At 38.5% G+C, this 15,249-nt stretch overlaps 1 protein-coding gene across 1 annotated transcript in view; it reads right to left on the reverse strand.

Annotated features, from left to right (window-relative positions):
* Positions 1-9,434: 9,434 nt before the first annotated feature.
* LOC116506266 (maestro heat-like repeat family member 5) overlaps positions 9,435-15,249 on the reverse strand; it is a 34,164-nt gene continuing 28,349 nt past the window's right edge. Inside the window, exons 22-27 of the mRNA XM_032213913.1 lie at positions 14,501-14,647; positions 14,347-14,412; positions 13,867-13,992; positions 12,591-12,693; positions 9,721-9,786; positions 9,435-9,601 (exon numbers count right to left, since the gene is read on the reverse strand). Of these exons, the coding sequence (XP_032069804.1) occupies positions 9,435-9,601; positions 9,721-9,786; positions 12,591-12,693; positions 13,867-13,992; positions 14,347-14,412; positions 14,501-14,647 (675 nt within the window). The remainder of the gene's footprint in view (positions 9,602-9,720; positions 9,787-12,590; positions 12,694-13,866; positions 13,993-14,346; positions 14,413-14,500; positions 14,648-15,249) is intronic.

Below are 15,249 nucleotides of genomic sequence, written 5' to 3' on the forward strand. Positions count from 1 at the left end.
GGTTGGGGACCACTGCTCTAAAAGACTAAAAGTTAATTTAAAATTGAAGACTGAAGAGGCTAAGCGGCGAGATTAAGCCAGAGTCAAGTTGAGTGGGTTTTTTTCTTCCTTTTTATTGTTGGAATTTGGCTGGGATTTTACAAATGTCTTTTACTTTTTAAACTGAACAGGGGTTTTTTGTCTTTTCTTTCTTAAATATTTGCATAATAATTTTTGCTGTCTAAGACTTTCTCCTCCCTACTTTTTTTTCTCTTTCCAAGGCTCTAAATGTATTTCCTTTTTGAATCTGTTTCTTTTTTGAGTATAAGGAAAATAAGGGAAGTGGAAGAGAATAAATAACACTGCCATCTAGAGGCCTGGAAACATTGTTTTCTTTTTTTGTTTGTTTGAGTGTTTAGAGAAAAGTTAAAAAAAAGTTAAGCCCTGATGTTACATTTCAAGAACTTTAAGCCGGTTTATGAAATGATAGTGGGATGAGCATGGGAGATAGTTAATGCATGTGCTCTTCTGGGATACTATCAGTGCATGGAGTTTGGACTTGAAAGAATGGATTTTACAGTGGCAGTGTTTATCTCTCCCTTTTTCTCTCTCTCTTTGTACTCTCCTTCTCACTTAACCACTGCCAGCTGGTCTGAGGCCTTCTGCAGAAGAAGTTTGGCTTCCCTCTTTTTTTCTTAAAGAAGGTGTCTGCTTCTTTTCTGTTTTTCTTGTCTATTTTTGGGGATACATATATAGACATATATTTTCCCCTTTTCCTGCTGGATTTTGTTATTTTATTCCACTGAACTTAATTAAGATAAAGAAGAACCTGAAGACTTTTATTATTGTTCCTTTTATTTATTTCTTTTTTTCTTTTTTTTCTTTTAAACAACTGGAACCAATTGGATTACGACAAACAAGAGCCTGAAGATTTTTTCCTTTTTTTCCTTTCCCCCCTTTTTTCCTTTTTTCCATTTCCTTTTTTCTCTTTCTTCTTATTAGGGCCACTTGGGATTATAACTGTCCTCTATATAAGTGGATTAAGGTATAGAAGAACCTGAAGACTTTGTATTTCTCAACTACCATATAGTATATCAACTGTTTTGAAATGAGTAAAAAGATAACGACCGCTGGCTCTGCAATACCAGCTTCCTCTTCTTCATCATCTGGAGGACAAAGATCAATACACACAATGTTGCAACATGAAAAAGACAACGAAGTGATACTGCAGATGATTATGCAAGGAATACAAAAAATACAAGTAAGAACAGAGAATATAGAAAAGAGAACAGATAACATTGAAAAGAGAATAGAAAATATAGAACAAAGAACAGAAAACATCAAACAAAAAACAGGGAAAGCAGATGGAAAAATTGAGAATATTCACCAAATGATGATGAAATATGAGGACAGACTTCAAAAAATTTGAAGAAAAAGATGAGCAAAGAGATAAGAAAATTGGAGATATTGATACCAGATTCAGTGTGGTTGAAAAAGATAACAGTGGAATACTGGGATGGGAGATCAATAGATCAGAATTTTATCTCAGATTTCAGATTTTATTTCAGATTTAGAAGAAAAGGGAGAAAATCTGGCAGAAATAATGATAGAAATTCTGGCAGACATCTTGGAGATAACCAAAGAGAAGATGATGGATGGTATAGACAAATTTTTTTTAGTCTATATAAGATATGCAGCGAGAAACAATCTCCCAAGAGAAGTTCATATAAGATTTACTAAGAAAGCAATTAAGACACAAATATTACAGAAGGCAAGAGACAAAAGACTGGAATATAAAAATAAGGAGATTGCGGTTTTGAAACAAGTACCAAGAAGAGTGAAAGAGAAAAGAATACCAATTTGTGACTAAAATTTTACTTTAAAAAGGTGTTAATTATAGATGGCTGATATCAGAAGGTCTCATGTTTGTATGGCAAGGACAAAGATACAGAATAGATTCAACTGTGAAAGCAGAACTATTCTATGCAGAACATTTGAGAGGGAAAGATGAGGAGACAGGAAAAGAAAATCCACTAATTGTATTCCAAGAGGAGTACAGAAAGAAGAAGGTGCGGTAGGCAGCATTGACCTTAGAGAACAAGAAGAACCGAGATCTACTAGAGCAGTAAATCCTTCTTATAAAGTATAAATATGGAAGAGAAAAAATTGATTACAATTAATATAAATGGACTTAATTTGGCTATTAAAAGAAGGAAAACATTTCATAAATTAGAGAAATTAAAATTGGACATAATCTGCCTACAAGAAGTACATATTAAAAAGCAACATGAACAAATACTGGTGCAGCCAAAATTAGGGAAAATATTTACTGCGTTGCCAAGATGTAAGAAAAGAGGAGTGGTTTCGTATATCAAAGATACAATCCCAGCGGAACAAATCTACACAGATGATGATGGAAGAATTTTGATGGTGGAAATTATGGACAATAATAAGAAAATACTTTTAGTAGTAATTTATGCTCCTGATGACAACCAAGATGAATTTTATAGAAAATCACACATGAAAATTGAATTTGATTATATTAATATTTGTATGATGGGAGATTTTAATGGAATTGCACATCACAATATGGACTATAAAACACACACACAAAAACTGAATAGAAAGACTCTTCCAAAATCTTTTTTTATCAATGTTATTTTTTTTATTGAAAATTTTTAAAAAGCTTTTACAAATATTTACCTCCTGTCCCCCCCCTCCCCACCCAACCCCCACCCAACCTTCCCCCCCCCCCCGACTTCCCTGAGCAAATACAGGGTATAACAATCATATTGTTCAACAATCATATTCTAAAATAAACTAAAAGAAAGTTAGTATCGTCTTTCATTTGTGCTTTAACTCCTCTTTTGTTAGGCTAACTCTATACAGATTACATCATTCCTCGCTTTTTCAGTCATAAACTATCTGGAATTTCTTAGTCCCGTATTTATTTTGAATATAGTCAATCCATCTTCTCCACTCCAGTTTATATTTCTCATCTGAGTGATCCTTAAGATATGCTGATATTTTAGCCATCTCTGCTAAGTTTGTTACTTTTAATGTCCATTCTTGAATAGTAGGCAAATCTTCCTTCTTCCAGTATTGCGCCACCAACAGTCTTGCTGCCGTTGTTAGGTACAAAATCAAGTTATTCTCTATAACAGTACAATCAGTAGTTATACCTAAGAATAATAATTGAGGGGTAAACTTTATCCTCTTTTTAAAAATATTTTGCATAATCCACCATATTTTTATCCAGAATGTTTTAACCTTTTTACAAGTCCACCATATATGGTAATATGTAGCATCAACACAATCACATCTCCAGCGTTTAGGTTGTAAATTTGGATACATGCTAGCCAGTTTTTTAGGATCTAAATGCCATCTTTAAAACATCTTATAAAAGTTCTCTCTCAGATTTTGGGCTTGTGTGAATTTTACATTTCTTACCCATATCATTTCCCATGTATCCAGCATTATTGGTTCTTCAAAATTTTGTGCCCACTTTGTCATACGGTCTTTAACTAATTCTGTTTCAGAATCCATTTCTATCAATATATTATGTAACCTTTTTATGTGCAATTGACTTTGATCCTTAATTTGTTTTAGTAGGTTGTCCTCATTTTGTGTAATACCAATTTTCTGACCTTTTTCCCATCTGGCCTGTAACTGTCCATACTGAAACCATGTTTGGATTACCTTTTCCTCTTTTAGTACATTCAAGGGTTTTAGCTGTAATACACCTCTTTCTATATAGTAAGAAGCTGTCTATATGTAGTTACATCCTGTTTTTGTGCTATACTTATGTTCTCTATTGCATGTCTGGGAATTGCCCACATAGGTATCTTATCATTTAGTTTATGTTGATATTTTTTCCAGACACGCAATAGAGCATTCCTTAAAACAGGATTTTTAAAATTCTTATCCAACTTCTTGTCATATATCAGATAAGCATGCCAACCGTATACCAAATCATGCCCTTCGATGTTAAGTATCCTATCCTCTGTTGAGTTGATCCAGTCACTGATTATTGATAAAACTACTGCTTCGTAGTATAGTTTTAAATTTGGCATTTTCAAGCCTCCTCTCTCACGTACATCTTGCATTATTTTAAGTTTTATTCTCAGCTTTTTCCCTGTTCATACAAATTTACTAATACCCTTCTGCCATTCAAGCAAATTTGCATCTTTTTAAGTATTGGTATCATTTGAAAAAGAAATAGGAACTTAGGCAAGACATTCATTTTCACTGCTGCTATTCTTCCCAACAAAGATAATTGTAGTTTTTCCCAATTTTTCATCTCTGCCTGTATACTATGCTATAGTGGCTCATAATTATACTTACATAATTTTCCGTTTGAGGTTGAGATGTAAACTCCTAGATATTTAGCCTTTTTAACTATTTCACATCCTGTTATTTTTTCTAAGTCTTCCCTTTGATTAATGTTCATATTTTTAACTAGCATCTTTGTTTTTCCTAGGTTTATTTTGAACCCAGATACTTGGCCATATTGATTAATCATATTCATTAAAACCTTGATAGATTTCTCTGGTTGGATTAAAGTTATAATCAAGTCATCCGCAAATACACGTAGTCTATATTCTTGATGCCTAATCTTGATTCCCTGTAAATCATCTGATCTCCGTATTTTATTCAACAATAATTCCAAGGTTATAATAAACAATAATGGTCTTAGGGGGCAACCCTGTCTTGCACCTTTCGCGATTTTAAATGGTTCTGTTACGCTTCTGTTCACTATAAATACTACATTATGTTTTTATTTTTGTTTATTTAAAGTGACAAGTAATGTGAAATTAATCTCATCAGACAATACATATTTAATTCCCATGGTATGGCAAACATTAATACTAGATTTGTTACTTGTATCTCATTAGAATATAAAATACATATTTTGGTGGAGGGACTTGTATAGAAATTTTAAATATTTACAAATGAAAGACACAAGATTATTTTGAAGTATTTAAAAGCAAGTCATCCTCCAAAATTAATGACATAGCCCTCCTAACAGGACCCTTTTAAAAACAAATGTATAAATATTATTGTTGTACACAGAAAAATGTACAAAATGTTTCAAAATCATAAAATGACATCATAAAGCAGTTTGTCATTGTCAGTAAGAATACTTTGTCACTGTGCACACAACTGTACTGCTGATATTGAAGAATACTATGTCTCACATATTCCTGTGAAATACCAAGATTGGCAGCATCTCCCTTTGAGTGATTTAATTGCCCTGAATTAATTCATCAGCTTGATGATGTTATTGCAACATTCACTTCATTTTTGATCATACAAATCAGCTCTTTCTGGTTCACCATATTTATATTTTTGGCCCAGCAATAATTATACTTATGGCAACATAATCATCACCATAAAGAAGCTGCTTTCAGCAGTGAATTTCAGTTGAAGCGACTTCAGCACTCAAAAATTCAGTCATGGCATGTTGCTTAAAGCATGCTTGAGAACCTGTCACAGCCTTCCATTTCACAAACAATAGCAACCCAATGTTTTTTCAAAACTACTTGTCAACAATCAAAACAAAACAATGTTTCAGCATTTCTAACATGTCAGTACTACCTTTTATGGCAATTGACAACCTCAATATGATATTGGTATGTATGTATGTATGTATGTATGTATGTATGTATGTAAATGAATGAGCTAGAAAAGAAAGTAAGGAGAAGATACAGAACCCAGGCAATGCACTATTAAATGAAAAGGGGGGGAAGATGGGGAAAACAGAAAAGAAAATATTAAATATACAAGTATATATTCAAGAGCAAGATATAAAGGGGAAAAACATAGTCAGGATAGATTAGCGAAGGTAAGGGAATAAGAAATGATACCAAATTATATTTGGGTTTGCGGAAATACCATCCCAAGGAAACATAAACTGAGATTTGAAAGAGATACCTACAACAACAGAAAAAGAAAGGGAGAGAGTATTTTAGTATTTTTAGTATTTAGTATTTTATTGTCACTTATAGGCCGCCCTTTTCCCTGAGGGGACTCAGGGCAGCTTACAACTCATGGGAAGGGGGTGCAAGACAAAACGTAAAATAATATGTGAATACAAATAATAATAGCAATAAAACACAACATTCATTCAACATTCGGGTGGGGTGTATGCAAATCTTATCCCCAGGCCTGACGGGATAGCCAGATCTTAAGGGCTGTGCGGAAGCTCTGGACTGTGGTGAGGGTGCGAATCTCTACAGGGAGATCGTTCCAAAGGGTCGGAGCTGCTACTGAGAAGGCTCTCCTCCGCGTAGTCACCAGTCGGCACAGAGGAGGAGAGGAAGAGGAGGGACAGAAGAAAGAGGTAAGGAGAGAAAGGTGGAAGGGAGAGAAAGAGAAGGAGAGAGCGTAGGAAGGGGAAGGGGAAGAGTAGGAGTAGGGGAGAGGTAAGGGAAGAAGGAAGGGGAAGGAGAGAAGGAAGGAAGGAAGTAGAGAAGGGAGGGAGGGAGAAAAGAAAGGGCAAATAAGGTGGTGTTACAAGAGGTGGAAGGGATGGTAAATAAAGCAACCCAAACTATATATTATAACCTATTAAATAGCATAATGTATAAGAATGACAAATATAAAAAAGAATAACAATTATTTGAAAGTATACTTACAATGGTATGTAAGCGAATAAAAAATAAAAAAATGGCCAAAAAAAGAGAAGAGACTGGGCAGCTATTTGTCTGAAATGATATACCATATTTTTCGGAGTATAAGACGCACCAGAGTATAAGACGCACCAAGGTTTCGAAGAGGCAAATTTTAAAAAAGTAGGTGGGTAGATAGTGGGATAGAGAGGGAGAGAGAAATAGAGAGAGTGTGTGTTTGTAGGTAGGTAGGTAGATAGTGGGATAGAGAGAGAGAAATAGAGATAGAGAGAAATATAATAGATAGGTAGGGAGAGAGAGAGAGTAGATAGGTTGGTAGGTAAGTAGAGGGATAGAGAGAGTGAAATAGAGAGAAATACAGTAGATAAGTAGGGAGAGAGAGAGTAGTTAGTTAGTTAGGTAAAGGGAGAGAGAGAGAGTGAGAAATACAGTAGGTAAGGAAGGAGAGAGAGTGTGTGTAGGTAGGTAGAGGATAGAGAGAGAGAAAGAGAGAGAAATACAGTAGAAAGGTAGGGAGAGTGTGTGTGTGTGTGTGTGTGTGTGTGTGTGTAGGTAGGTAGGTAGGTAGGTAGAGGGATAGAAAGTGAGAGAAATAGAGATAGAGAGAAATACAGTAGATAGGCAGGTGTTTCTGCTGGCACAGCACTTGATCAATGTAATTCTCATCGATCAGTTAGAGCTTTCCAAAAAGAAAAGAAAAGTTTTTGCATTCTGCAAATCTCACAAAAACAAGCCTGTTTCCCCCCCCCCAAAAAAAGCATGAATAGTCTTGAGGGGTGGGGCTTGCAGAGTGCTTCTGGGGGGGGGAGGCAAAAGCAAGCCAAAAACGGGCCTGTTTTTTGTCAAACAAATTGTATGGATAGCCTTATGAAGGCTTATAGAGTGCTGCTGGGGGCTGGGGGGGCAAAAAGCAGCATGTTTTTTGCTCATTTCTGCCCTTCCCAGCCCCCAGGAGCTCTCTGAAAGCCTCCATAAGGGTATGCAGGGCCATTTTGGTGAAGGGGCGGGGCTTCGGGAGGCAAAAAATGCTGTATTCGGTGTATAAGACACACCCAGATTTTCAGCCTCTTTTTTGAGGAAAAAAGGTGTGTCTTATACTCCAAAAAATATGATAGGTTCTCCTACTTGAGCAGGGACTGGACTAGAAGACCTCCGGGGTTCCTTCCAGCTCTACTCTAGATTTCTTCTTGTATTCTATTTCGCCTATGAGAGTCACATGAATATGTCATTATTTACAATGTTTATTTTTGAACAACTCCCTTAATTCATTCAAAGGTCATAAAATCGATCAGGGACTCAGGGTGACCTGGTTTATGACCGACGCAACTTACCACCTGTAACACTGGGCTCATTCACAGCTGAACGTTGAGAGGCCTCCCTGTAACTGATATGAGGAGGGGATCGGGGCTAAGCTCCCTTTCTGGCTTAACCAACTAAGTTGACAAACGTCACATCCTTTCCAAAGGCGATCACGGCCCATGGGAAGAGGCCATGTGGGATCCAGAGGTTTTCCTGGAGGCTTTGATTCAATGCTCCATCTATGTGGATAATAAGGAGAATCTTTTTGGAGGCTGCTAGATCTGCCCCCAGGGGAGTGTTCAGCTCTCGGCATCTGCCCTACTCTATGTGCTCCAATTTCTGCTGGAAGACAACCAAGCGTGGAGATGTCCCAGACATCATTGGTGGTTGATGGTGGCCACCACCCTTCTCCATTGGCACCTGTGGCTCTGGGACCTTCTCGTAGCTTCCTCTCTCTGAAATAAAATTGTCCTAGCTTTCTCTGTTTCCAAAATCTCCCTGCCAGGTCCCGTTTCCACAATGCTCCTTCGTGATCCTTCACAATGTAAGAATTAGCTACATGCTCTCAGAAGCATCTCGAAAGCTACATTCCGTGTTAAGGTTGTGGTTAAATAGAAACCAATCGACATTTTCTAAACTCATTGGTAGCCTCACATTGCAATGAAGAAGGACATGCATTCAATTTCGCAGCAACTAACATTGTTGGCCGAACAGGTACAAAAACAACCAGGGAAATGATTGAAGCCCAGGAAAGGGGCCCCTCGTCAGTCAACAGCCAATCAGGTACCTATGAGTTACTAATCTCCCTGCCAAGTCCTGTTTCCATGACGTTCCTTCATGGTCTTTCACTACATAGGAATTATCTTCACGCTTCCTCCCTTTCCCAAAAGACCAGCTGAGATGCCCAGAGGGTCATTGGTTGCCCCCTCCCCTCTTTGGAAGAGCTTTATAGCTCCTGCTGCCTTAAGAAAGTTCCAAACACCCTTAAAAATCCATCTCCTCCTGGGCACCCATTTTTTTGGAACTATTACCATCTGGCAGACGGTACAGGACAATAAAAAGAAGGACAAGTGGACTGAAAAAGAGCTTCCATCCCAGAGCAGTAACTAAGAGCCGAGGTGGCGCAGTGGTTAAATGCAGCAGTGCAGGCTACTGCTAGATCAGCAGTTCAGCGGTTCAAATCCCACCGGCTCAGGGTTGACTCAGCCTTCCATCCTTCCGAGGTGGGTAAAATGAGGACCCAGATTGTTGGGGGCAATATGCTGACTCTCTGTAAACCGCTTAGAGAGGGCTGAAAGCCCTATGAAGCGGTATATAAGTCTACTGCTATTGCTATTGCTATCCTGAATTCTACTGTAGAGGGCAACAGAAACGCAATATCAGGAGTTTTCAATTTCATTGTATAGAATGTACAGTTCTATACAATTGTATAGTTTTATTTTTAATGTATAATATATGCTGAAGAAGGCACAACTTTGTTGTACGGGGTGCCAAGAAAATAAAGTAAAGGATTAAACTATTTAACTATGATAGTTTGGTCACTGAGATGCTCCGGATGACTTTGGAGAGGAGCTGGCTGCTAATGAGATCCGGGTTGATTCGATGGCCGCACTGCCGGAAGATTACTTCCATGGACTCAGCTGCAGCCTGAGCCACGGAGGCTTCACGATCCTCTTGCAGATCCCGGAGACCTGGAAGGAATCCAGAAAAGAAATGATTCTTGGGATCCACCTTGAGAACCAACTCTGATCAGCAACAGAGCTTCTGGAGAGAAAGTCTCCGCTTCAAGCGAGGGAACTTTGAAACTCACCCAGGAAAACTTCTTCGATTTGTTTAGAAGTCACCACATCCCGTGTCATGTATTCTGCGCAGCAGCCTAGACACATGCAAAGAAAAGGTTGGTAGAGTTGGCAGAAACAGCTAGATCAACTGATTCAAGAAAGAAAATACAGAATTCTTTTGCTTATACTTGGAAGAGTCGCTTTGGGACTTTACAGGACAGGGTCTGTCTAGAGATCGGATGGAAAGAAGGACGAAGGCTGACAGTCATCCAATATTTCATTCCATCAAACAACCACAGGATCAAAATTTGGCCCTTGGGGAGAGGAGGGGCCGAAGTCGCTATGAGACAACGTGCGATCTCAATGCTCTGAGATCACAGTCGACACTTTTGTCACTGGGGGGTCCCAACGGACCTAAACTATCCCGAAGAGATGGTGAATAGGAAGATTATGTCTTGTTGATCTCGGGGATATCGCAAAATCTCCAAAGGAAGCAAGAAAAGATCTTCAAGCCAGTGACAAAAAATCCAGTCAAAAGGCTAACAAAGTCAGGGCGGCTCCAAAATGATGTGGAAAAAGAAAGTGTTTACAGCTGGTTAGGAATTTTTATTGTTCTAAAAAAAAAAAAGGGACTGCCTATAAAACTTAAAAACCAATTTAAATCAAATAATAGAAGAACTTAGCGGCAAATTTGAATTTTGAAATGGTTTTGGACAGTAGTTATCTTACTTTTTAAATGTTATTTACATGGATTGAATCTAAGCAAACCTTTTTCAAATGGATGGATTAAGTTTTCTTCTTCTAATCTTTCTTTGTGACTTTCTGTAAGCTACAGATTAATTTTTTCCTCTTTTATCGTTGTGGGTATTTCTTTTTAAAGTCATTTAAAAAGAAATGTTTAATTTGATATACAAAAGAGATACAAAAAAAATCCTGACCTCAGAGGCTGATCGGAGTTTTTGTGTATTCAAAGACGGAACATTCTTATTCTCTCTCTCACGGATTGCTTTGACTTCGGCATTGCAAGGTTTACTGCTTGGTTGTTTGGATACAATCAGATAAGAGCCCACAGTTGTCCCTTTGAAGTTTGTTTTTGTTCACAGAGAGCTGAGAGCAGCATTCTTTGCGAAAAACAGCGGTCTTTGTGAATGTATGTTTTAATCTTGTTGACCTTCTAAGCGAAAGCAACTGTGTATGAATATGGCAGACAACGTAGGGGCTCTGAACTTGCAAGGAATATTTTCAGAACTGCAAAAATTATTAAATACAGAGGAAAAGAATTGAGAGAAAATTGGAATACTTGGAGCATTTAACAATAAAATATGATGAAAAAACTGAGGATGGATTTCAAATGCAAAATGAGGCGATTGAAACTCAAAAACCCGAAATGGAAGATGAATATAAAGAGATTAAACTTGTTGATATTTATGGCAATTGGTTTATTTCTGAAAAAAGAAAGAATGGAATATTGAAAAAGGAATTAAATAGAGGGGAAATTTATTTCAAAGGGCAAGATATAGAAGAAGAAGAAATAATTAAAGAATTTATGGACTATGAAATCCTATCTGCAAAATATTTGATAACACAAGACAAGCTGAACAAGGAAACAGAAAGAGGGCATCAAGAGTACATGAGAGATCTTACAAGCAAGGAGTTGCTAAGAGGAGTCCATACAGATTTGATTAAGAGGATGTTTGGAGTACTGGTTCCACAAATGGCAGAAGATATTAGATTGTTTTGGTACTGGAAAGATACAGGTTGTTAGATGGAAGAGTATAATTTAAAACTAGCTAAACCTAGTTAAATTTAGTGACAATAGGTACAGTTAAATAAAAAAATGATAATGATAGTAATGTATACAATGTGTAGTGTTATGATAAGCAATAATTGGATATGAATATTGAATGATACCCGTGAAGGGGAGGCTAGAAATCCTTTTGGACTATATATAAAGATTAATAATAATAACAATAAAAAGATCTAAAATTAGACACAGTTAAGTTTTGATTATTAGGGGGAAAATGTTATGGTATAGGAAATAGTCAAATAAATAAAGGATAATGCTAATAATTTTTGTGTGTGTGTGTGTATGTATGTGTGTGTGTGTGTGTGTGTGTGTATGTATGTATGTATGTATGTATGTATGTATGTATGTATGTATGTATAATATAAGGAACTGGATGTAAATTGTAAACAGGGATTTGGAAAGGAGGGTTAGAAAATTTTGTTATTAAATATTATGGATATTTAGCTAGAATAGGATATGAGGATTTAGTGTTAATGGAGGATTTTATAAGTAAGTAAATGAAATGCCAGTATGTGGTTACCTATTAAATGTTGGTATATCTTATGATGGAGGACTTTTAAACAATAATAGTCAAATAAAAGTGGAGGTATGATAATGGTATCATTACCATTATGGTAATATGAATAAACATCTGAGTTAAGATACTAGAGTTAAAGTGAATTATACTTGATGACGGTGGAAGAGATGCACAAAAGCCTTTTGTAATCAACTGATACACTTTCTACAGTATGTAAAGAAGGAGGATTTGTATGTTTGTTTTGAAAATAAAAAAAATATATAGTTAAAAAAAATTCGGACGCTTGGCAAACTTACTCCTATTTATGATGGTTGCAGAGTCTTGTGGGGCGGGGTCACCTGATCACTTTTTGCAACCGTTGGGCGAGCAAACTCCGGAAGGAAGCCAGATTCACTTAACAACCACACGACTCACTTAACAACCGCAGTTATGCCCTTAAGAAAGGGGGCCGTGTGTGTGTGGTTGTGTGTGTGTGTGTGTGTGTGTGTATAATAATGGTCAGCATGCCTGGCCTTAGGCCGCCCGCCTGCCCTGGTTTTTCCTCCCTTCCTTCCAGAGTTTGCATTTGAGGTTACCAATTAAGATGGCAGCTGCCTCTCGGGAGAAAGAATTCCGGCTCTTCAGGAATTCCAGCATCTGCTCCAACATTTCCGGCAGGTTTTCCTTGCATCGAACGATCTGGGGAACACAAGGCCACAAACAAGGCAATGAGCTATGTAGCTTCCTCTTTTTTTCTTTCTAAGGTTTCTAGTCCTCATGTCCTCAGTAACAATATCTTACATATTGGATTGTATCCTACTCTACTAAACTATATTATTACTATATTTTATTATACTAAACAATATTATTATGCTACCCTGGATGTGACTGGACTGGACTATTATACAATGCAATACAATATAATATTATTACATTATATAGTGTAGCAATAGCAATAGCAGTTAGACTTATATACCGCTTCATAGGGCTTTCAGCCCTCTCTAAGCTGTTTACAGAGTCAGCATATTGCCCCCAACAACAATCCGGGTCCTCATTTTACCCACCTCGGAAGGATGGAAGGCTGAGTCAACCCTGAGCTGGTGAGATTTGAACAGCCGAACTGCAGAACTGCAGTCAGCGGAAGAAACCTGCAGTGCTGCATTTAACCACTGCGCCACCTCGGTTCCTTAATATGTAATATTATATGTAATGAAATATATTGCATTATATACACACATACACATTTATGTTATTAAAGACAGTTTTATCCAAGTTAAAACCATAGGGGAAAATAAAGAAAAATAGTGGATAGTAGAAAAAAGAATAGAAAAAGAAAAGGGAAAGAAAGATGATAAGGAAATGGCTTCTGATCTTATAAATACATTTATATTTTGCCCCCCTCTACATCATAATTTCCCTTTTCTACAAACAGCCATTTCTAATCCTCAAACCCACAAATCAGCAAGGTTTCTAGTCCTCATGGTGGCATGGAACCTCTGGTGTTCCCGAGGGAGCAACAACCCAAGAAGAATCCCTCTAGTCAGTTTAGTCTAGTGGTTAAGGCATCAGATAAACAAACCAGGAGCCTGTGAGTTCTAGTCCCACCTTTCGCATGAAAGCTCCTGGGTGACTTGGGGAGTTCTAGTCCTGCCCTTAGGCATGAAAGCTGGCTGAGTGACTTTGGTCCAGTCCCTCTCCCTCAGGGCAGCCCACCTCACAGGGTTGTTGGGAAGGAAATCGGAGGAGGGGGAGGAGAAGCATTAGGGATGTCCACCATCTTGAATGATTTATCAAAAGAAGAAAGGCAGGAGAAAAAGAAAATATATTATACTCTAATCCGGAAGAAAAGGAACCAGCTAGGCTCCTACTTACCACCTCCGAGCAGATACTGGAATACATGCTCTGGAGACTGGTGTAAATCTCGTAGTCAAACAAATTATCTGGAACTTCCTCCCACTTCATAAAGGAGACGCAGGAGGTCAGGGTGTTCCGGGAGATCTGGGCGGAGGGAAGAAAGGAGGCGTCAGAGGAGCCGGTTCTGAGGTTGTCCATCTTCTACAGAGAAAATCAGCCTTCTCCTTGCTCAGGGGTGGGAAGGGGGATGAGCCACCCCGGGAGGAAGCTATGGCAGGGCAAGGGGGCCCCTGAAGGCCAGAATTCCCCACAATTCAACCCTGATTCTATTCTATTGGTACCATCAAGAAGAAAACAACCCCCTAATCCAAGAACGACCCAACAGAAAACCTACACCCACATCAAAATGATCGAGCATTAAGCAGAGATCTAACCCTCCCCTCCAACCTACTGATGCTGTCACCTAGTTGGGTCAGGAAATGCCTGCAAGGACCTCACAACTTGAGGATTATCCAGAATCTCTTTGCCTTCTCCAGAGGGTCCATATGATGCAACCACGTTGCTCTGAGTGAAGATGGGGGTACAGCGTGGTCTCATGGAGAAGGGAGCATGAAGAGAGCAGGAGCTTAGTTGATCCTGCCCTTCAACTCACCTCTTGGGTCCGATTATTAGCCAACTGGATGACAAGAGGAATCAGGCTGTGCAGGATGGATTCGGTCAGATTCCCCTCTGTCTCCTTGAGCCCTTTTAAGATCAGGCCAAAAAGGATGATGGAGGTGTTGCGCAACTCGATGTCCTCCTACGAAGGAAGAGAAACGTGTCAGTCCCTCCAATAGCATTTAGGAAGTGGGAGGTGTTGTGAGAACCTAGAAGTACAAACTGCAACACACACAACAGTCAGCTGAGCAAAATCTGAGAGCAGAAATTTCAGGTGAGAAAACATCTCACATTTGATTCTCCTTTGTTTCCTTAAAGAGAAAGGCAGGGAGGGATCCACTAAACCTACAATAAAAGGCTTCATAACTCCCATCCTCTTCATCTGATCTGCCTCAGTTTCCCACTCACGAGACAAAGGAAGGGGAGTCTGGCAACTGTTTCTCTAGACCAGTGTTTCTCAACCTTGGCAACTTGAAGATATCCGGACTTCAACTCCCAGAATTCCCCAGCCAGCGAATGCTGGCTGGGGAATTCTGGGAGTTGAAGTCCGGACATCTTCAAGTTGCCAAGGTTGAGAAACACTGCTCTAAACAAGGCCATGCCAATGGTTGGCCAAAGGTTGGCCATGGGTGTAAAAGGCTTGCAGACCAACCTCTATGGTGTGATCGAGGGGGTTGTTTTCCCATCTTAGCAGCCTTCAGATGTGAGGACTCCAACTCCAGTATGATAGCTGGAGAGTTCTGG

The sequence above is a fragment of the Thamnophis elegans genome, chromosome 3, assembly GCF_009769535.1.
Source record: "Thamnophis elegans isolate rThaEle1 chromosome 3, rThaEle1.pri, whole genome shotgun sequence".
Classification (NCBI taxonomy): Eukaryota; Metazoa; Chordata; class Lepidosauria; order Squamata; family Colubridae; genus Thamnophis; species Thamnophis elegans.